Consider the following 23,793-nt stretch of genomic DNA (forward strand, 5'->3'; position numbering starts at 1 on the left):
GAGGGACAGATTCATAACTCAGAGGCTTCCCATACTCTGGAACAGAATCCCAGTTCATGTTAGGCAGAGCCCCTCACTGACTCTCTTCAAGAGAAATCTTGGCGAGTGGATGGGAGATCGTGGGTTTACCCAGGGGTCATCTCTGTGTCACTACTAGACAGAGGCACAGTAAACTAATTCTATTATGTAAGGGGGTCTTCACTGTGTCACTACTAGACAGAGGCACAGTATTCTAAATCTATTCTGTACACTTTTGTACCATTACATCGGGTGGCGAAAGCCACATCACTATGGCTAGGCTTATAAATGCCCCAGGGCAGATAGCCTAGTACAAAACTATGAAACTATGAAACTATGCATTGCCTGCATAACATTTACTAGGCGATGTTCTCACAACCATTGTCTGTGATGGTGCATGTGATTGCCCTATATGTTACAGACAGAACTGACTGTGCTTAATGTATCATCATCTCCAATACATGGATATAGTTGACCACTATTGTGTGGACTATACCTCTCAATCTCTTAGTGCAAGAAATCTGGACAAAGCCTGACAAAATAGGGGGACAAAGGCCCAAAAATAGGGACAAATATTATATATTGCTCTTATGAGCTTAGAAAGTTGCTAGAGTAACAGGGTTTGTGTTATCATACATTTTCTGAAGGATTTGAAGTATGAAACTCAAATGTATGCCATTATTCAGTGACTTCAATCCTTAAATCATCTCAGTGATTTGCCAGAAAATGACAAATTGTAAGAGGAATAGACCAACAATATGGAGCAAAAATCTGGACAGTTGAGAGGTATGGTGTGGACAGAGACACCATTCTGGATCTTGCTGACCTGTGGTGTGCTCACATGTAATCCTGTGCAATGCATGGCATGTGCAACATTGTCCATCCACAGTATAGAGACCTTCTAGTGGCCATCAAAAGGCATGCTGAGGATGTCACAGGCAGCAGCTACCTGATGAATAATCCAGTACTGAGATGTCATGTTGCAGCATATGCAGTATATGAAGGAGCAACTGTGGTTCCCACAAAATGCTAAGAAAAAAAATACACTGTTCACTATGAAATATCCCATTTCTTTGCACTTCTAGGAGCCATTTGCTGTACCACCAGTATGTCAATCACAATGATTTCCACTCCAACAATTACCAGGTATTGGGCAATGCTCAGAAAATTATTTATAATGAATCTGTGTGCTTTCCAGGCAGCTGTCACAATTCCCATGTTGGCACATATTTAACCTATACCACTGATTAATGTGGGATACCTTTCCATACGGATATGTTATTGTTGGTGCTGGATACACCCTAAATCCATGGCTCATGACATTGATGATGTACAATTCTGTACTGTTCAGACTGGCAGTAATACAGAGTGTGGCTTTACATTTTTGAAGGTCCACTTCCATTGCCTAGATTTCTCTAATGGTATGCTGTAGTGTACTCTAGAAACTTGCAGCAAGATATTTGCTATCTGTACCATGCTGAGCAACATGGTGGTATGCAGACAGCTACAGCAGGTGATCACAATCAGAAGACCAGAAAAAGCAGTGTCAGCAGCTGATGATGTCATGGGTGAAGAGTTTTTGGATGAAATGGTTGCAGCATAAACCTATGCAAGGCTGAGGTGGATCCAGTACACCATGGCGGCATCTGTTCCAACAACTATAGACCAGAATAGAGACAACATATATTAAAACTGATGCTTGTAATACTACACCCAGCCAGTTCAGTACAGTGTATTGACTGTCTATACTGTGCATCAGATATAGTCTAACCCATCTAACACAACTGTGAGAGCAGGCATAGCCGGCCTTAGGCATAGGCCAACTAGGCGGCCACCTAGAGTGCTGCTCTAGCAGGGGCACTTTTTCAGTAATCTGGATGGTGTAGGTAGACCTGGATGGGGGCCCAGGGTGGTGTTGTGGCAGCACCGTGGAGACCTTTTGCCTAGGGCACCAGTTGACCAAAGGCAAGTCCTGAGAGTAGGGCACAGCCATCATCATTTACACAAGCTGGTTGGGGCAGAGTGACAGTGATCAGTTGTTGTTACACTGATGGAAGGGAGGATGGACTAAGGATGTGGAAAGGAATACATTATATGACTGAGTGAATGGATGGTGGAGCTTGGTACACTATGCAGTGAAGGGGTGGAGCCTTATGAAGGGGGCAGATGGCCAGATATTGTGGGTGTTGGGACAGTACTTTTGCCTGGAGACACAGCTGCAACAGATGGTGTAGTACTGTGGTGAACTGGATGTGACAGGGTTTGTGGGACTTTAGGTTGGAGCACCACATATCATGAATGGTCATGGTTATAGAGGCATCCCCCTAAGGAATGGCACTGCCACAGATACCTTCTGGCAAGGATGTGGAATTACATGACAGTGACCATCTGGCTGTACAATTTGCATTATCACCATGTAGGCTACGTCTGTGAAGGGATCTTTCTCATCATGCTACACCAGGCTCAGCAGTGAAAGGTGGTATTGAGGAGATGACAGTACATGACCTCAATGTACCACTCCTGTGGGGGGATATCCACAGTGGAGACAGGGGAGCACCAGTTATGGGCACAACATCAGATCTGGTGTTTAGAGGGGAAAGATCCAGTGGAGACAGTTGTGGCTGCTAACTCTCAGCCTGGCCAGCTGAACAGGTGATCCAGGCTATGATGTAAAATGTGCCCTGTCTTTTACCTCTGCAGACCTATGTCCAAACAATCAACAAGAAAGTGTGTCCTACAGACTCATCTGCAGCTTGAATCAGATAACAGGTCTGCATCATTCACCCTGTCCCATTCTCTGTATGTTAGCTGAAGCCAAATGTGTGCAATCCAACATGTCCCTCTCTGTCTGTGTGGATAACCAACACAGTTACTCCACCATCCACCATCCTTGAACTGTTCATCTATGAGGCTATCAGTAATTGGACCTGTGCCCTGTGTTCTCACATTCCCAGTTCCAATTTCATTGTTATCAATCCACCTGTCTATAGGTTGTTATTTGAAAAAACATATCCATACACCATGCCTACATGTTCCTGGTCGGCTCTCCTTTACTATAACTAATGCAGAATCATTTTTCACTTTGCTATACAACAGAAACTCAATAGTTCATTGAGCACTGCAACAGTGATAGTTGTTTATATCTTGTTATTATAAGGCTTATAGCACAATAATTATGTTAGTGATGCAATAATTGTATTTATTTATTTAACATTTGTTTATTGGGAAAGTCTGACTTGGAACAAAGCCAATTTTCAGCAGAGGCCCAAGGAGAAAACCTCCAGATGCATGTCTTTGTGACGTGGGAGGAAACCGGAGCAACCAGAAGAAACCCACATGAAACCGGAGCAACCGGAAGAAACCCACATGAATGCAGGGAGGACATGCAGGCTCCACACAGAAGTCAGCCCAGCTGAGAATCAAACTGGAGAATCTCTTGCTATGAGGTGACAATGCAACTGCTTCACCGCTGTGCCATCCAATAATTGATTAAAAATGGATTAATGTTTCAGAATTGCATGAATAGTGCACTACATAAATAGCCCTACACTGTACAATGATTCCCTTGCCTGCCCATACACATGCATAGTAGTCTGTGAGGCAGTCTGCATATGCTTAGGCACACCCCTAGCAACCACATGCTTGTGGCATTTTGCAATGCATGTAGTGGATTATAGAGATACAATGCTACCTTGGTGCTGGGATTTGGAGTATTTTTGGCATGCAAGTATACATTATAGATTTTGGCAGTGGCATTTACAATGTGTGATATGCATGCCTCTTCCACCTCCATCCACTTATATCAGTTGTGGTTACATTAGACTGTTGTGGCTGCGTTACTCTGTTGTGGCACTGGGCTACACAGCTCTATTATGCTGAACATTGATGCATGTGAAATAGTTTCTTTGACATGTGTCAGTGCAAATCTGCTACAATTTCCCTTTTAGTATCAACCTGGCAAATGGTTGTGGCTTCTGGGAGAGCTAAAATATCATAGGCTCATAGGTAGGTACTAGGCTATTGGCCCTAGGGCCTATATAAGCCTAGCCAAATGGTATCCTGGCTTTTGCCACCGAAGAAAATTATTTTCCTGTGCCTCTGTCAAGCAGAGCCACAGAAGTGATCCCTGGGGTGAATTTCCTATCTCCCATCCAATCAAGATTTTTCTTGAAGAGTGCTAATGAGGAGCTTTGCTTGATATAGATAGGTAGTTTGTTCCAGAGTATGGGAAGTCTCTGGGACAGGAATCTATTCCCTCCAGCATGTTTTGTTTATTGTGGTGACAAAGGTTTAGGTCCCTAGAGCGTGTAGCTGGTAGGGATTGGGATTTCTTTACGTGGAGCATGTCCAACAGCTCTGGGTTTGACATAGCTTTGTATGTTAGGCAGAGATCGCCTCTGAGTAGGTGATATGTGACAGAGTAAAGCTGGAGTTTTTTGAGACAGTCTGCGTAGGGCATCTGTTTGAGGCCAGTAATCCTCTTTGTGAGTTATTTCTGTGGCCTTTCCAGTTGTTGTAGATGTCTTGTGAAGTACATACCAAAAGGGGTGCTGTACTCTATAATGGGTCTAATGAGTGATGAGTAGAGGGGAACAATGACCTTTTTTTTCCTGGATGAGAAACGTTTTGTGATGAGGTGTGCAATGTAGAAGGATTTCCTGACTACTGTGGTGATGTGATTATCAAAGGAGAGACTACTGTCCACCTGTGTCCCAAGGTCTCTTATCACACTTTCAGTGTTAAGTAGACTACCGCTTATGTGGTAGTTCATGGGTACAGAGTTTTTACCAAAAGGGATGACAATGCACTATTTGGCATTGATCTTGAGGCCATGGCTTTGACACCAGGCATCTCTCTCAGTGAGGCCCTTTTGTAGGATATGCACATCATTAGGAGTTTTGATTATGGCTCCTAGTTTGCAGTCATCTGCGAACTTTGTTAACCAAAGACCTTCTGTGTTAGCCTGTACTTCAGAGAAGTGGATACCAAACAGGAGAGGACCTAGGACTGAACCCTGTGGTACTCCACTTGTCACTGGTCTGAAGTTGGATTTAGAGTCTGCTACTTTCACAGTGTGGGTTCTGTCAGTGCGCCAGTTTACCTTTAATGGGTAACAATATGTTTCAGACCATGGGCACTGTTCCTCTTCATAGCAACCTTAGAAGAGGAATTTGTACAACTTACACTGCAAGATATATGCCTCATTTCCATTTTATTGATGCCTTATTTATAATCTCGGCACATATCATCTCCCTCAAGGAATTCTACCAAGGACTCAATAGAATCCACAGTCTATTAAACTCTCTTCTTGGACAAGTCAACTTCAAGTGTAACCTTCCATGATACTAAGGTTACTATACAAAATGGGACATTATGGATGCGTATTTACATGAAACCAACTGACAGACAGATGTATCTGCACAGAAGTAGTAATCATCCCAGCCACACAAAAAGGTCAGTTATGAAAGTCAAGTATTTCAATATTAGCACGTTTGTTCTAGTGAGGCAGAAAGAGACACAGATGGCACAGATGAAAGTTGCCATGTTTGCTCAATGTGACTCTGCCCTGGAGTTTGACAGAACTGTAGACTGAGTAATACAGCTACCATAAGAACAGCTATTTCAGCACAAAGAGTGGAACCCCTGTGACAGAGTTCCAATAGCGACAACTAGTGACAACATATCATCCAAACTGTACAAAACCAAAATTGTAAGGGACCTCCAACCACTGTTTAATGAGGATGACAAGTTGAGACTCCCACTGCTGTCATTTTAACAACTATCAGATTGGAAGAATCTTCTTGTCAGACATGACATTTATGTATCACTCAGACATGGCAGTCATGGTTCTTAAAGGATATTTCTGCATACAGTTGGAAAGAAGAACAATGCAGATTAAGTTAATTTTGTTTTTTCAATCTGACAGTCAGTGATATCAATCTGGATATTGGTTTTATAAGACACTACAGTACCTAACTTTTCATTTTGACCAACTTACAGTGAACATAAATAAGGTATACTGAAGAGCACCAAAACATTTTTTTCTGGTTATGTAAGAGTTATGTTGAATTTATTTCAGGATATTAGCATTAACTGTTAAGATGACTGGTGCCTATGTTTTAGCATCTGTATTTTATTCATGACGAGAATGGTTACTTTCATATAAGACAACATTCTTTTCAGGATAGTGATAACCATAAACTTAACAGTAAGCAAGACCTTAATGTTGAAACAGTTTTAACAGTATAACAACACTTTATCCAGTTCTGCTGTTCTTCAGAACTTTGGGCTGACACACCATTTTATTTTCTTTCTTTCTCTCTTTTTTCTCTGCTTCTCTCACTTAGCTAAAAAAACAGCCAGAGTGGTGCATTAACTGCACATGATGTCACATGTTCTAACCCTATATTTTATTCTCTTGGTAGTCCCTGCCTGTCTCAGCATTGTGAACTGGACATTATTTCTGTTACCCAGATCCTCTAACTCACAAAGATTAAATGTTTAGACAAACAACTTACAAATTTTTACTTTTTGTATTCCTTCTCTGGATTTAACTAATCTCCCCACACATCTTTTGTTTTTGACATTTATTGTCTCATAAATGTCAGAGCAGTCTGAGTGTTATCGTCTCTGCTAAATGAACACAAACTTTAATGAAACATGCCAAACTTGGATTTTCATAGCATGCCATGACTTTGTTTTACAGTATTAGTCTCTCTCACTCTCTCTCTCACATCCACACTTACAGACATACACACACAGATGCACATACACACACACACGCACGCACACACACGCACACACACACACACACACACACACACACACACACACACACACACACACACACACACACACACACACACACACACACACACACACACAAACATGCACACATGCACACGCACACACACACACACACACAAACACACACACACGCACACACACACACACACACACACACACACACACACACACACACACTGCATGCCTCTTAGCATTTTTTTCACACTAGCATTTTTCTAGATTTATTTTTTAGTCAGCTGGAAATAAATGATGCACTTCCCTTGCTAGGAATAAGTGGATATTTAAGTTCTGTATTTAACAGCAATAACTTAATACCTCCTGATGAAGGATTCAAGCCAGCTGGAAAGCTCAAGTAACTGCAAAGCCAATGCTTGTCTAATATAGGGCACTGCAGCGCATCTCTTTTACAGTATCTTTGTATGTACTTATGTGATCATTTCTAAAATTATTCCTTCTTCCATTTTAATTAACATGTCTCTTACATTTGTGTATGGAGTGCTGATTATATAGTTTCTAAGGTGGTACTGTAAACTGCTTATAACTACTGGCAGATTTTGGAAACAATGAATGTAATTTGTAAAGTTAAATAGCCTGGTGATTATACATGTGCAGAGTGGGGCTGATGCAGAGACAAAGCATAGCTGCACTTCTTGAGAAAATTGCAAATGACCATATAATGACAAGGAAATTATCAATATTATACTAAGAAGACCAAACAAAAATGAAAATAAGCAATGTGGTGGAGTGTTTCAGAAATGCATAAACACTAATCACGTTGGGCAATGAAATAATTGTCATTTCTTGGTGAACAGAAAGAGTAAGTGGGTTGAAATGCTAGGAGTAACAACTGCATAAAAATGCTATTTAACCTTAGCCTTACTACAGGATATGTACCTAACACTGGCGTACAGCAACAGTAGTCCCACTCCACAAAGGAGGCACCTCTACAGACCCTGGTAACTACCGCCCCATAAGCTTAACCAGCCTGATCTGCAAAGCTATGGAAAGAATCATTATGAAACTCATGAACAGAGACATTGGGGACTTACAGACACTTGATCAGACTTATGTTTTCATGTATGCATTTAGTTTCAGGGAAAGATAATTCATTAGAAAGGAAAGATAAAGCATGAGATGTGCAGAAATATAGAATGTTCCTCTCTCAAGGGAAAGATGTACTTGCAAAGGGATGGTAAATAAGGCACATGCAAGACAAGGATTGGGAAACCAAGGCTGAAGAGGCATGTATAACGGGTCTATATCAGAACACCAAAAGTTCACATTTTCATATGTTCTTACATCAACCCCTAATCAGCGAACGCTGACAACATCGAACATTCAGAACAGCAAATTTTTTCCTAGGGAAAAAAATTGCTGTTCCAAAACACATACACACAACACAAGCACACCAAACAAACAAACAGCAATCCACACATACACCCAAAATCTTAAAGCTAACCCTACACTAAACTGTACAAACACCACTAACTATACACTTACCTTAACTCAAACCCTAACCCTAAGGTCCATCACTATCGCACACTCACCTCACCCGCTCCCTAACCCTAACTCACTTAACCCATCCTAACCCTCACGTCCACACAATCGCACACATACCTCCCTCGCACCCTAACTCACCTAAACCATGCCCAATTGCACACTTACCTGGACCCAACCCGTAACTTTCCACCACAGAGCTGAAAATAGCGAAACGACAGAAACGGACAACCAAATTCTTTCCCTAGGAAAAAAATTTGGTTATCTGTCGTTTTGCTATTTTCAGCATTCGCTGAATAGGGGTCGATGTAAGAACATTCGAAAGTATGAACTTTCGATGTTCTGATATAGAACCATGTATAACATTACAGGGTTTTTGGTATTATGAGAATATACTTCAGGCACGGTCAGTGAAGTCAGTGAGTTATTTCAGACTGACATACAGAAAAGATTAAATATCCAGCATTCCAGAAAAGGCAGATATTTTTATCAACACTGTTATTGTTAACCAGCACTCCAGAATTTCTACAAACTGTAATTAAAGACAGTATCTGCATATCTGGATATTGTTAACATCGAATAAAGCCTTATTAACCAAACTACAGTGTTTGCAGAATTCATTCTGAAAAGTACAAAAGACTTGGCCTATAAAGGAGAGACTGGCACCTGTTCAGAACAAGTTTGGGTAATTAACTGATGGCACCTGTTAAGAACAAGTTTGGGTAATTAACAGATAAAGACTTTCATTCCTGATTCATTTCAGTTATTTCCACTTACATACAGTATACTACAGTCTTAACAATTATTTAAATCAAGTTTGTATTGCCATTGCTTAGCTGTGTGTATTTTACACATGCCATGGCCTGTACTAAAAACCAGAGTAGCACTACCTGCTGATCATTTATTTTGCCTTGTTTTTTATATTTTATCTCTGTCATCTGATCATTTATTTTGCCTTGTTTTTTATTTTTTATCTCTGTCATCTGATCATTGATTTTGCCTTGTTTTTTTTCTCTTTATCTCTCTGTCATCTTTTTCATTTTATTGTTTGTTCTTTTTTCCTTTTTATCCCTTTACATTTTTATTTATAGCACTGTCCACCTCAGAGCTGGATGTGGTACGGCAATGGCCACAGTGTGATACACTTTTCTTGTCATCACCTGCTAGGTCTGCCACCAGACCCACCTCTCTGTACAGTGTTGAAACTCATGTTGCGGGGGGGGGGGTGACCTGGAGGGTTCACTGATGCCCACTTGAGCTGTTTCTCTTCGGACTTGTAGGCTCCTATTTGGAAAGCAACAACAGAGATCCCCCTTAGTCATCCAGCAGAAGGTGGGAGGGGTGGTGAGAGCTGTGCTGGACCTGCAATTTGGACATCTAGATTAATACCCTTATGTGACTTACAGAGGTATACAACTGTATGGTCTTGACCTCTGGGACAGCAGTGGCTGAGCACTACCATGAGGGCAGTCAGTCAGGTGCATAGCTTCTTTTTGGGTGCCTCAGTGTGCAGCTTTGCAGTCAGTACTTGTCCTACCTTCCCTGTCATCGTGATTTCCCCTTCACTGTGTACTACTTCTCTCTCCAGTCTGTTTTCCCAGTCCTTCTTATCACCGACTTTCACCATCAGTCTGCCTCTCTCTCTCCTTTTTGACACCATTTGTGTCAGCACCAACTCTGTCTGATTTTATCTGTCTTTTTGTCAGTTTGTCTGTTGCTGCTGCCATCCCTATACCTTCCTTCCTACCCACACATTCCCCAGGCTTCCTTCTCCATGGTACCCTTAAAAATTGAGCACCTGTCCTACAAAAAATACTCTTCCTTCCCCTCCCATCTTCAATGCTCCTTTCCTCTTGTCCTTTTCTGTGTTTCTCTGATTACTCTATGACCATTTCTGACTGCCTACCCATCAGTTTTCCTCCAGTTTATAATATAAGTAGAGTAGGGACTTTGTTGGGTAGCTTTTGTCATTTGTCTTGGCAATGACCATAGCAGTGGGCTGATGTGGGTCTGGACATGTGCATGCTATGGGGCCAAGTTCATCATGTCACCTGCTGCAGCACTATATATTCCTTTTGTTAGCAAATTGCCAACTTATGCAGCCCTTTTCTGAGTATATTCATTCTACATCACTCCTACTGCATACTTAGTCACTGTTGCCTGTGCTACTTTTCACTATGTGACTGTGATACCATTTTTTAATCTGGCCTATAGCTTACCTTTTTTTAGTACTGGAAAGTAAATTTTAAGCAATTAATAACTTGGCTTTTCAACCAGGTTTTAACTTTGCCACAATTGATGTAAAAGATTTGTACACAGTCATCCCATGGGATGTGGGTATTGAATGGCTTGGGTTATTACTAGTGAAAAGAGGTGCACCTGCCTCCGAAATTGGCCTAATAGGAGAATTGCTGGATATAATTTTATCCAACATTTTTTTCTTATTTAATGGCCAGTTTTACTTACAAAATACAGGGGTGGCAATGGGGTCCCCAGTGGGTGGCAGTTTTGCTAATCTTGTAATGGCCTTCTGGGAGAACCAATCCGTGCATAGTTTAACGAATAGATTTGAGGGTGAAATCTACTATTATGCCAGATTTTTAGATTATATTTTTTTAATATTTAAAGGGGGACAAAGTATGTTTGAAGATTTTATAGCATACTGTAACAACACAACTGAACTTCTGGTATTCACCCATACCTTTCATACCCAAAAGATAGCCTTTCTGGATGTCCAATTAAAGAAGGATAAGGTTAACAAATGCTATTTGGCCAAAATCCATCGCAAGGACACCTACTCTAACTCCTTCCTCCATTACAGTAGTGCTCACCCCTGACATTAAAAATGGTCCATAGTAAAAGGACAATTGGTTAGGGCTGCAAGGATGTGCACTACAATAATGGACTTTAACGAGGAGTATACATTTTTACTGCAGATGTTTACGAGTAGGGGATACCCGTCTGATTTATTAAGTAATTTGTTTGAGGAAGTTCACAACAAGAGAGAACAAGACCATTTTAGAGCCATTTAGGCACCGATGACCAGAAGCAAGATTTGACCCCCAGGGAGTTACAGTGGGTGAAAGTACTTTAAGTCCTGATTATAGGCATGCATTTATTACTACCTTTAATAGTGATGCTGAGAGTATTAAATGGATTCTACAAAAAATTGGAACATTTTCCATGTTGACGAACAACTCGGAAAACTGGGACCTGCACCAAGTGTGGTTTATAGGAGGGGCAGCAATTTGAAAAATTTGTTGGAACTACAACCATCAAAGTTGACATGTGTCCCAGGTATGTACAAATGTAAAGCCTGTGCCTATTGCAGGTTTATGCAAACAGGAAACCGATTTAACATTTTAGATACTAATTTTTCATTTAAGGGTTGATTTACCTGTAATTCCACCATGGTTGTTTATCTTGCTTCATGCCAGTCTTGTGTAAGTTTCTATATTGGCAAGACTGAGCGAAAATTAAGGGAAAGAGTATATGAGCATGTAAACTATATTAGGAAAGCAAAGACAGAGAATGCATTGGCCAGACATGTGGTCAAAAATCCTGGCCATTCCTTTACATTTAGGGTGATCGACCAGGTTGATTATGATATTAAGGGTGGCCCACTGGGTTTAAAATTATTACTGAAGGAATTGGTTTGGCAGCTCAGGACTAGGGCATACATGGCACCAGGGTTAAATGATGTATGCTCTTTGGCATGTGTCTTGAAATTGAGGAGCTTGAAATGATGATGTAACCCAACACAAGTTTAATTTGGCATATTTATTGTGTTTGGTTAGTCTCAATGGGTGGTTATGTAATTTTTATTATAACCTTATACTTATTCATCTATATTTGATTAAATTGAAATTAGAATTTATTAGGTTAAATAGAGACATTTTTATATGTACACATTTATACCTATATTTATTCCTATATGTTTTAGGTTGTTTTAGCTGGCTTTAAGAATTTGGATGTGTTATTAAACAAAGGTTACGCACTGTTTCTTATACATATATAAAAAATGGGGATTGTATCATGTGATATCTAATCATGTGGGGTGGTTGAACATGTGACTATGAATGAGCCTTTTAAATATGGCTTTTATCTTTTATGCATTGTCTGATGAAGTTGAGTGTATGATGACTTGACGAAAGCGCTAACCAGAAGTACTAAAGTTTTTAAAGAAAACACCGTTGCCTGCCTGTTTTGTTAATTTCAGTTTTTCTTGTAAAGGCATGCATGCCACAAAACTTACACATTAAAAGTATACTTAAGAAAGAAGATCGTATAATGTTTATAGTCAGCATCTTCTATGTTTTTCTTTTTCGTTCTCTGTTATTTAAGTTCTATATTTTCTGTACCCTTATGTAAATCTGTTGATGTTCACCAGTGTTTAGAGAATAAAATTTATAAGTGCCTTTATTTACCCTTTGTTGACAAGGTTTTTCCTACTAAGCTTGTAGCCTTTTTTCCAGAGAGCTCTGTGGTATTATTAGGGGAAATTTGACCAGGGCATCAGACAACGTCACCTACTTTTTTTGATAGGTGCTATGAGATCTTTCACTTCCACCTGTGCTACCACCAACTCGAGCAGATGGGAGTTGGTTTAACATCTCATCCAAAGGACACCACTCTCAGGAGTGCAGCACCCCCTTCTGCTGCACTTCAGTGTCAGTAAACAATTTACTTGGGCTGGGAAAAGAACCCGCAGCATTCTCCACTAAAGCCAAGTGTGCAACCTGTTGCGTCACTGACACTGATACTTAAATGCTTGCAATCACCAACTCTGTTAAGCATGCATTCCTATTCTAACAGAAACTCTTGACATGTTATGATTCTCACCAAAACTTTTCTTGAATGCCACAGTACCTTAAATGTTTGAAGGAACTGGTCAGATGATTGGATCTGCTGGCTTGCAGACCACAAAAACTCTGAAGCACTCTTCCATTCATTGGACGCCTGTGCCATGGTTGCTAGATCAGCAAGGGATGCATTGGCCTTGAAAAAAAGACAAAATAAACATTATTGTGTTTTTCTGAAATCCAAAGTGAAGCACTTACACTGTTTGCTGCTGTACCATATGTGGTGTCCTTTTCTTGTCTATCACAGCACCAGCTGTTTGATACTATGCTACTGTTTTCGAAGACTGGTAACAAGGGCTGCTGGGACATGACATGCACGTGTGCATGTGTGTCTAAGACTAATGCATTGTATGACTTAAACCTTACAAACACATGATTTGTTCCAAGCACTATTTGTGCTAGCATAGAATTGTTAATTGAATCCTGAGAATAAAACACAATTATGGCTTAAGCAAGCACATTATAAGTAAACTGCATAAGTAATTTAGCTTTACAACAGTAAAACAGTAGAAGCAAATAGAAAAATATCTGTGGCAAGCTGTTATGAAATTCTATTTGTTACCCTCTTTGTATTACTACAAATCTACCTGAGTACCATTTTTTATGAATTAAGAGATATTAGAGCAAGCTGCCAGATAAGAATTAGTGACAGAAAATAGGTATTATGTGAGAAAGGAGTAAATAAATGTTGTATTAATAATAATAATGATAATAATAACAACAAAATGAATGTTGGAACAAAGACAGCCTTCATTATCTTTACATTTCACTAGAAGAAATGGAAATTACTGGAATTCAAAGTACACTGGAACAATACTGGCATTTTGTAGGGATGCTTATACATACATACATATATATCAATATATATGTGTGTGTGTGTGTTTGTGTGTGTGTGTGAGTGTGTGTGTGTGTGTGTGTGTGTGTGTGTGTGTGTGTGTGTGTGTGTGTGTGTGTATATATATATATATATATATATATATATATATATATATATATATATATATAGGGTCTATATTAGATCAGCGAACACTTAAAAAAGCAAACGCTGATTGATCGAACTTATGTAAGCGAAAGCTTAAAATATCGAAGCAAAACAAACCTGAATTTTGTCCTAGGGAAAGAATTCGGTTGTCCATTTCTGTTGTTTCGGTATTTTCAGTGCTGTGGTGGAAAGTTACGGGCCGGGTTCAGGTAAGTGTGCAATTGTGTGGATGTGAGTGTTAGGGCGGGTTAGGGTTAGGGCGCTGGTTAGGTATGTGTGCGATTGTGTGGACGTGAGGGTTAGGGCGGGGTAGGTGAATTAGGGTTAGGGCACGGGTGAGGTGAGTGTGCAATAGTGACGGACCTTAGGGTTAGGGTTTGGGTTAAGGTAAGTGGATAGTTAGTGGTGTGTGTATAGTTTAGTGTAGGGTTAGGTGTCAGATTTTAGGTGTATGTGTGTGGATTGCTGCTTGTTTGGTGTGCTTGTGTTGTGTGTATGTGTTTTGGATCAACGATTTTTTTTCCCTAGGAAAAAAAAATCGCTGTTCTGACAGTTCGAGATTGTAAGCTTTCACTTACATAAGTTCGATCAATCAGCATTCACTTTTTTAAGTGTTCGCTGATCTAATATAGACACTATATATATATATATATATATATATATATATATATATATACACACACACACACACACACACAGACACACACGCGCGCACACACACACACACACACACACACACATATATCTATATATATATATATATATATATATATATATATATATATATATATAATCATTATACTATCACTAAGTTGCTATAATTATTTAAACTGCAGATGATTTTGTTTTATTTTTGAAGATTGTAAAATTATTGTTGTTAAAATGTTTTGTAATAATTTGGAGCTTTTCTCCCCGAAACTTCGCTGATAATGGGCTTCTACCGAGTCGGACTTTCCCGGTAATAAAATAAACAAATGTTTATATATATATATATATATATATATATATATATATATATATATAGATATGGGTCTACTTCATATGAATGAAAACCCACTAAATGTCAATATGGCATCACTGAAACCTCAAATGAACAAACGCTCTGATCACGAATTAGAAACTCTGGGAAAGTAACCATAGGTCCAACATCACAAAAAAATCAAACCAAAGCAAATTAAACCACCCATGTGGGGGGCTTCATCCCCCTCATCCCCCAACTAAATATACCAACTCTGAGATCGCACTACAGTGGAGAAAGGGACAAAGTTCAGGATGGTGGCCAAGTGGTTTCCGGACATATGGGTGTTCATTTAATTTTGGTTTCAGCGAAGTCATCTCGATCATTAGAACTCATTATTTTCAAGAAGTCCCATATATATATATATATATATATATATATATATATATAGAGAGAGAGAGAGAGAGAGATGGGCAAGGTATGGTGGTTGTGGTCTTGGGAAGTGTGTCTGAGTCACCATTTCTTGCACAGGACTGAGAGTAAAATGTCAAATGTTACAAATAATTCTTAACTTTCTATTTGTGAAATCTGTTGAATAAAACTGTGATAGTTGCTGTAAAGTAAAACAGAGTGGTATATGGAACTGCAGAGTGCTACTACCCCTTTAGGAAATGCATCAAACATTAAAGAATAGTATGTTGGGGAATGAATGTTCTCAAAAAGGTATTAATGTACTTGTAAAGCTCAATAAAAAAGGGATCTGTTGATTCATATCAATGTACCAAAGAGCCATGGAACAAGAATGAAAGAAAAAGACATGGCTGCCATCTTACTTATGCAAACTAAACAAAGCTGAAATATCATGGAGAGTGAACAAGAAGAAATTATAAAAGAAAAATAAAAACAATAACACTGTACTAAGAAAGGTAACTCCGTCAGCAGTTAGAAGGTGGGTAACGGAGTTGTACTGCATTGTATCATATGTATATTAATGTGATTAGTTTTGTATTTCTTCATTCATTTGATCAGGATATGTCATTTGAGGTATACACAGTCAACAAAGTGGCTGTAATTGCTGGCCATGTGTGTGTTTAAGAGACAGAGCATCAGTGTAGCTCTGCCTCTGCATCATACTTCTCAAACTCTTAGCACAAAATAATCTGGACAAAGCTTAGAATAATGGTGGGATAAAGGCACAGAAATAGGGACCAATTTTTACTATTGCTCTTATCAACTTTGAAAGATGCTAGAATAACAGGATTTGGGTTAACATGCATTTTCTAAAGGAGATGAACTCTGAAATTCAAATGTATGTCATAATTTAGTGACTTTGATCATCAGTGATTTGTTAGAAAACCACAAATTTTATAAGGAACAAACCAAGAATGTGAGATGACAATCTGAACATTCTTCAGAAATATAGACAATTGGGAGGTTTTTGCTTATGTGCATCTGTTACTTTGCAACTGCATATGTGTGACTCTCTCTCTCTGTTTCTACATTTGTATATATTTATATATATATATATATATATATATATATATATATATATATATATATATATATATATATATTTATATATGGATTCCTATTACAAGAACGAAAGTTCACTACTTCGAACTTGTAATAGGAAGCCTCACTTCTACGAAAGTTCACTTTAAAGAAAGTGAAAATTTGCGTAAGTGCACTTCACCGAAAACACCGCAGCACAGTGGAGGACATAAAAAACAGGCTATGTCCTCCACTGTGGTGCGATAGTCACGGACCTTAGGGTTAGGGCATGGGTTAGGGTAAGGGGATAGTTAGTAAAGCTATCCCCTTACCCTAAACCATGCCCTAACCCTAAGGTTCATGACTATCGCACCATAGTGGAGGACATTGCTATGTCCTTCACTGCGCTGCAGTCGTCACAGAACTTAGGGTTAGGGCACAGGTCATGGTAAGGGGATAGCCCTATGGGCTATCCCCTTACTCTGACCTGTGTCCTAACCCTATGGTCCGTGAGTACTGCACGGAAGTTCAGTACAACACCCGTTCATTGTACTGAACTATGCGTAAGTGTACTTTCGATTAAGTGCATTTTCACTGCAGTGAGCATTCCATGCACTATTTCGAATTAGTGAAAATTCGATCTAGTCTATGGAACCCATATATATATATATATATATATATATATATATATATATATATATATTTATATATATATGTGTGTATATTTTTTTTTTTAGTTTTATTTTAGTTTTTAAATTAATTATTCATATTACCACTAGAGGGAGCTATTTTAAAGTAATAAAGAAAAGTTATTTTAATTTAATTTATTTTATTTATGCATTTATAATAGTATATGAGTATGTTTTATAAATGTATTTATCTTTATAGTATAGATAGATTGATGTAGGGTATATATGCTGTATTTATTAAACAATGATATGGTATACTGTTTAGATAAAATTGTAGAACATAGTATTTTAATATATGATTTTATTGGTTGGTTTGAATTAATTGAAGGTATATAAGACTGTTGGTGTTTTTGTCAAATTATCTGATGAAGTAAGTGACGAAAACATATTGTGGATGCTGCTATCGTTAATGTTTTTAGGAGAGCCTTTATTGCTGCAATAAAACTGTTTTGTGAAGATTTGCCTGCTTGTGCTTACTTGGTGACATTCTAAGTGCTGAAGGATCATGTTACTGGTTTTGTACAGCACTTTGTCTTCTATTTTGTGGTTACTGGATTTTTGAGGATGGATGGAACCGTAGGTACAGCAGGGACTTCCGGACTGATAAATTTTGAAGGCGGCGAGGTCTCCAAACTTCTTGGCCAGCTGACACAGTTGGTGGCAGTGTTAACTCCACTATGTCAAAAGTTGGTGATGAAATCGCACATTATTCCGGTGAATCAGGAAGCATACAAACCTTGCTCAACTAGGAGAGCAGTTTCAGAAGATGGAATGGGCGTTTTTTTCCTCTAATTCGAAGAATGCAAGAGGAAGTCAACAGGAGGGATGTAGTGGTTTACCAAGGGTGTTTTTGGACTCTAATGAAAGTGGGCGAAATGAGTGGACTGAAGCAGATGACGCCCAACAGATTCCTGTATCTCCACAAAGAGGTGACTGCAATACTAACTTTAGACACAGCCAAATATCTTTAAATGCTTGGCTAGGACGCAAACTGAATTTTAATAGCACAGACATAGATAATAAGACATTCGGTTGTTCATACAATGAAAATATTGATATGCTAAATGATTTGCTATATAAATACAGAAGTTTAAAATTAGATAATGTGTATCTGAAGGAATGTATTGGTATGAATATAGTTCCTAAAGGTTTAGGAGTTAGGAAATTTCCAAATAATGTAGAACAAGATTCAGAATTTCATTATGAGTTATTGGATTTGTTTAATAAATGGGGTATGGATTTAATGAAGGCTATCATAACAAACAATGAAAGAAATATGGTGCTACTTATGGACAACATTAATAAAGTGAATGAACACATTATAAATGATTTAATGTTCACCATAGATGAACATAAGAAACAGTACTTTTTAGTTAGGGAACACATAAACAATAAATGTCAACAGATTATGATAAGAAAGAAAAAGAAAATTGATAGGGATAGACAGGAAAATCTACATAAGACACATTACCCCATGACCTAGGCAAACCAACTATCGGTTTAATAGGGAGAATATGGAACCCCAAGTAAACTATAGGGAAGAACAGAATTGTTACAATAATGAAGTGCAAAGAGAGGATAGGAACATTCAAAGTAACTTGCAGGACCCTTTAGAGTATCCCCCCCCCCCTCCGGAGGTCCGAAGGGATTTGGAATCAATCACCAGTGAATTATCAGTGGAACCAAAGGAGGGGGAAGGGTGGAGACAGATTTTAAATGAAATCCAGTTGGAAGAAAATAATATTATACAAGAAGGCTTTAAGTGAAATAGAAATAAATAAACAACATTTTTTGTTATTATCTAAAGGCTTACATTTTGTACCATCCCAAAAATGTGACATTAGTAGGACCTTAATTGATTTAAAAATGTATTTGAGAAAAAGCAATTTTCAGCTAATATTTGAAGGGAAAGGCACAGGAACCAATACAGGTACCAAACTACAAAGGGCAAGTGTATTTAACCCACCATTACACCCCCCATTACACCCCAATTAAGAAACCTGGAAATTAATACTGAACATGAGTTAAGGAACTATTTGAATAAGCATAGATTTCCTCCAAATGTAACACACAGTGAGAAAGAATTGTTACAGGAGTTAAAAGAAAACAAACAAGTGAGGGTTATGAGGCCAGACTAGAGAGGGGGTGATAGTTATCATGAATAATATTATGTGTGAATCTAAGATGTTAGAAAACTTGCATGATGATACAAAATACAGAGAGGTATCTAACAACCATATTAATATAGCATACAAAAAGATATATATGACATGAGATGATTTATTGCTTGAGGGTTTCATCGATAAAAAAAAATTTGAATTTTTATATAATCCTCAGCCAAGGGTTCCATCAATTTTCGGAATTCTGAAAATTCATAAGAATATTCATGATCCACCCCTCAGACCTATAGTAGTAGCTGAAGATTCAGCTACAACTTTTTTAGCAAAATATTTAGATACAGAATCGAAAGACCTGGTCATGGAAAATGAAATTATTTTGAAGGATTCTTGGGATTTTTTGAGAAATATTACCCAAGAAATATACAATGAAGATGTAATGTTTGTTACTATTGATATAGTAGATTTGTTTGGATCTATTCCTCACAATATAGGAACAGAATGGATGGAGGAATATTTGAGAGAAGTAACATGCTTGAGTAATGATGAAACATACATTTGTTCTACACTTATGGAATTAGTATTAGAGAACAATTTTATTTTTTTTCAAGGAGAATTTTATCAACAGATTAGTGGGGTGGCTATGGGTGCTAGATGTGCCCCTATGTATGCAAATTTGTGGCTACTTATGTGGGAAAAGAAATATATTTTAAACAGTAAATATTGAGATTGTTTGATGTCGTACAAATGCTTTTTAGATAATATTGTTATTTTCTGGAAAGGAACATTCCAGTTATTTTTGGAATTCTACCAATGCATAACTGAGTCCACAAAATTTCTAAGATTTACATACAATATAGGACATAGGGAAATAGATTATTTAGATGTGACCATATACAAAGAAAACAAATACAATTTAAAAGTGTTTAGAAAGCAAACTTACTCTAATTCCATTCTACACCTTAACAGTGCTCACCCCTATCATCAGAAAAAAGGTATAATCAAGGGCCAGTTTGTAAGAATAAGCAGGATGACCTCAAATGAAGAAGAATTTATGAAGGAATGTAATAACTTAAATAATATGTTTACTGAGAGAGGGTACTCAGGCCCTTTGATTATTAAAATTAAAAATGAAGTTATACAAGAAAGAAAGGTTAGATTTGCACCTATTTTAGGCGTTAAAGAACTAAATATGGGAGATACATATAATAATAAAAAAGAAAGTGATGACAGAGAAGATACATATAGTTCAGCATTTATTACTGATTATAGTGGTGATTCCAAAATTATTTGCCAAGTTATTGGCCAGGAATGAAATAAGTTTAGCAAATTGACAGATTTAAAGTTGGATTTTGATACCCATTTTAAGTGTGTCTACAGGAGAGGGTTTAATATAAAGCCATTTTGGAAGGTCAACACAAAAAATAAGAAAACTATGAAAAAATGTAGACTGGGGACTTTTAAATGTGGTAGATGCACTCAGTGCCCCTATATATACAATAAAGAGTCTATTAGTTTAACTTCCAGGAACAAGGTTATTACAGCGAAACAATACAGTCATTGTGAAAGTAATGGTGTAATACACTTATCTCTGTGTACATGTCAAGCATTTTACATAGGAAAAACAGAGAAAAATAAAAAGGAGAATATATGAGCATTTAAATGCTATACGTACACAGAATATTAATAACGCTTTATATAAACACAGTATACAATGTGATAGCGTGATTTACAAGTTTTTTATACTTGAAGAAATTCCTAAAGACATGAGGGGTGGTATGTGGGAAACCAAGATTGAGTACAATGAATTATACTGGCAAATTTATTTAGAGGCCAGTAGATTTCCTGGTTTAAATGAAGCAGTTTCCCTATCCCCAGTTCTCAAATTAAGGGCAGCTAAGTTGTAGCAACAGCATATAGCAAATATACAAAACAACATTAAGTACATGATTTTATTTGTATTAAACAACAAATAATAGTATTTTAATAACAGTTTATTTAGTTTTTAAATTATTTATATTACCACTACAGGGAGTTATTTTAAAGTAATAAAGAAATGTTATTTTAATTTAATTTATTTTATTTATGTATTTATAATATGAGTATATGAGTATGTTTATAAATGTATTTATCTTTATAGTATAGATAGATTGATGTAGGGTATATATGATGTATTTATTAAGCAATGATATGGTATACTGTTTAGATAAAATTGTAGAACATAGTATTTTAATATATGGGGGCTGCGGTGGTGGTGCTGTGGTAGCGTTGTCGCCTCACAGTAAGACGTTGTCCTGTTCGATTCTCAGCTAAAGCATCTTCTGTGTGGAGACATGCGTGAATGGGCATACCTTCGTTGAAGGTTGTGCATCAGGCCTGGCAAGTCGCTAAGTAAAAATCTACTGCCAATCATTAGCGGACCGGAGTTCCGCTGTGGTGACCCCTAACCGGGAAAAGCCGAAAGATACAACAAAAAAAGTATTTTAATATATGAGATGATTTTATTGCTTGGTTTGAATTAATTGAGGGTATATAAGACTGTTGGTGTTTTTGCCAAATTATCTGATGAAGTAAGTGACGAAAACGTATTGTGGATGCTGCTATCGTTAATGTTTTTTAGGAGAGCCTTTATTGCTGCAATAAAACTTTCATGAAGATTTGCCTGCTTGTGCTTACTTGGTGACATTCTAAGTGCTGAAGGAGCGTGTTATTTTTATTTTTATTTTACATTTGTTGACCGGGCTAGTCCAACTGATATATGTCCATTTTCAGTAGAGGCCCGGAGAGATAAGCACCAATTACACTAATAATTCAGGAAATAAAAATGTAATACATTGTCAATGGAGATTAACATCAAGAACTTGAGTACAAAGTTTACAAAACAATACAGTACTACTAGAAACATATTTACATAGGAAAGGGTTTGACAATCATGTAGAAAACAATGAAAAAAGAACAGATTAAAACTAATTATTATGGTTGTTTTGAAGTATAACGCTCTAAGTGAAAAAAATAAACACAAAAGTTACTATATATACAAAGTGGAACACATGTGGTCACAGAAAGTTGATTGTTACAGAATACATATTCAGTGCTAGTTACCAGAAGAGGCAAGACTAGAATCAGAGTAAGGAAACTTACTAGCCCACTTTAAGGGTATTGGGAGGGAGGAATGCAGTAAGGCTGTACAGGGGGAGTGTTAATCTGGATTACTACACGGACATAGCCATTGTGATTTAAGGAGTATTTTTAGTTGTCTTTTGAAGAGTGGTAAAGATATAAGTGATGCTAGTTTGCTGGGAAGCATATTCCAGGTTTTCCCCCACAGAATTAGAGAAAACAGAATCACCTGCTTTGCTGTAGGACCTTTGGATGGTTACTAGTAATTTATCTGCTGAGTGAAGGGTAGTAAGATTTTTATAGGGGGAGATAGGCAGAGAGAATATTATTATTACTAGAAAAAAAAAAATCTATGGGGTGATAGTAAGTTGTTGAAATTGTAGCTGGTTTTCCAGTTCTAGCCATCCTAGCTGTTTAAGATTTTGATAATGGTGGGTACGAAATGGGGAGCCAGTGGCAAATCTGTCAATGTTGTTTTAGGAGGTTGCCAGTTTGTTAAGGTTGCTTTTGGAAAGATTAGTATAAATAGGGGAGGCATAGAGGAGGGTAGAGATATGGGCAATGTTAGTTCTGGCTTCAGGGTGTAAAGAAAATTTTTCATCCTGTAACAAGTTTTTTGTTTACAGTTTTAATAGTTGAGTTAATATGGGAGTCAAAGTTCAGGTTGTGGTCAATTATTATGTCTAAGAGTCTGGTGGTTGGGTTAGGTGCTATGAAAGTACTATTGTTGGATGTAACTGTGAGATCTGTTGGGCAGGATTTTAGTGCTGGAGTAAATAACAATAATTTTGTTTTTGTGGCGTTTAGGAGGAGACACCATTGAAGGAACCAGTTTTCTACTAAGTTAAATACTGTTTGGGTGATGGATTGGAGTTCGGACGAAGATGAGGCAGCATAAATTAATGTGGAGTCATCTGCATATTGTATGCTGGTAGCTTGAGGAAGATTTAAATTTTGATCGTTAATGAATATAGAGAAAAGGAGAGGTCCCAAGATAGAGCCTTTGCTGTCTATTTTCTAGACTTGAACCATTGTAAAGCCTGTGTGTATGTTTAGAACTGTCTGATGGTTAACCATATCAAGGCTTTAGAGAAAGTGCAGAGGAAAGCATGTTGCAGTCTGTGAAGGATAACTAAAACCATGCTGGCAGTCAGCTAGTAGGTTATTTTGAAGAAGGTGATCAAGTAGTTGCTGGTGGATGCATTTTCCATAATTTTGGCTAAAGAAGACAGTAAGACTATGGGGTGAAAGT

At 37.8% G+C, this 23,793-nt stretch overlaps 1 protein-coding gene across 1 annotated transcript in view; it reads right to left on the bottom strand.

Annotated features, from left to right (window-relative positions):
• ABCA12 (ATP binding cassette subfamily A member 12) overlaps positions 1-23,793 on the bottom strand; it is a 793,480-nt gene that overhangs the window by 351,226 nt on the left and 418,461 nt on the right. Inside the window, exon 39 of the mRNA XM_044075367.1 lies at positions 13,192-13,320. Coding sequence (XP_043931302.1) covers positions 13,192-13,320 — 129 coding nt within the window. The remainder of the gene's footprint in view (positions 1-13,191; positions 13,321-23,793) is intronic.

The sequence above is a fragment of the Protopterus annectens genome, chromosome 6.part1 (genome assembly GCF_019279795.1).
Source record: "Protopterus annectens isolate FY-2018-M chromosome 6.part1, PAN1.0, whole genome shotgun sequence".
Classification (NCBI taxonomy): domain Eukaryota; kingdom Metazoa; phylum Chordata; order Ceratodontiformes; family Protopteridae; genus Protopterus; species Protopterus annectens.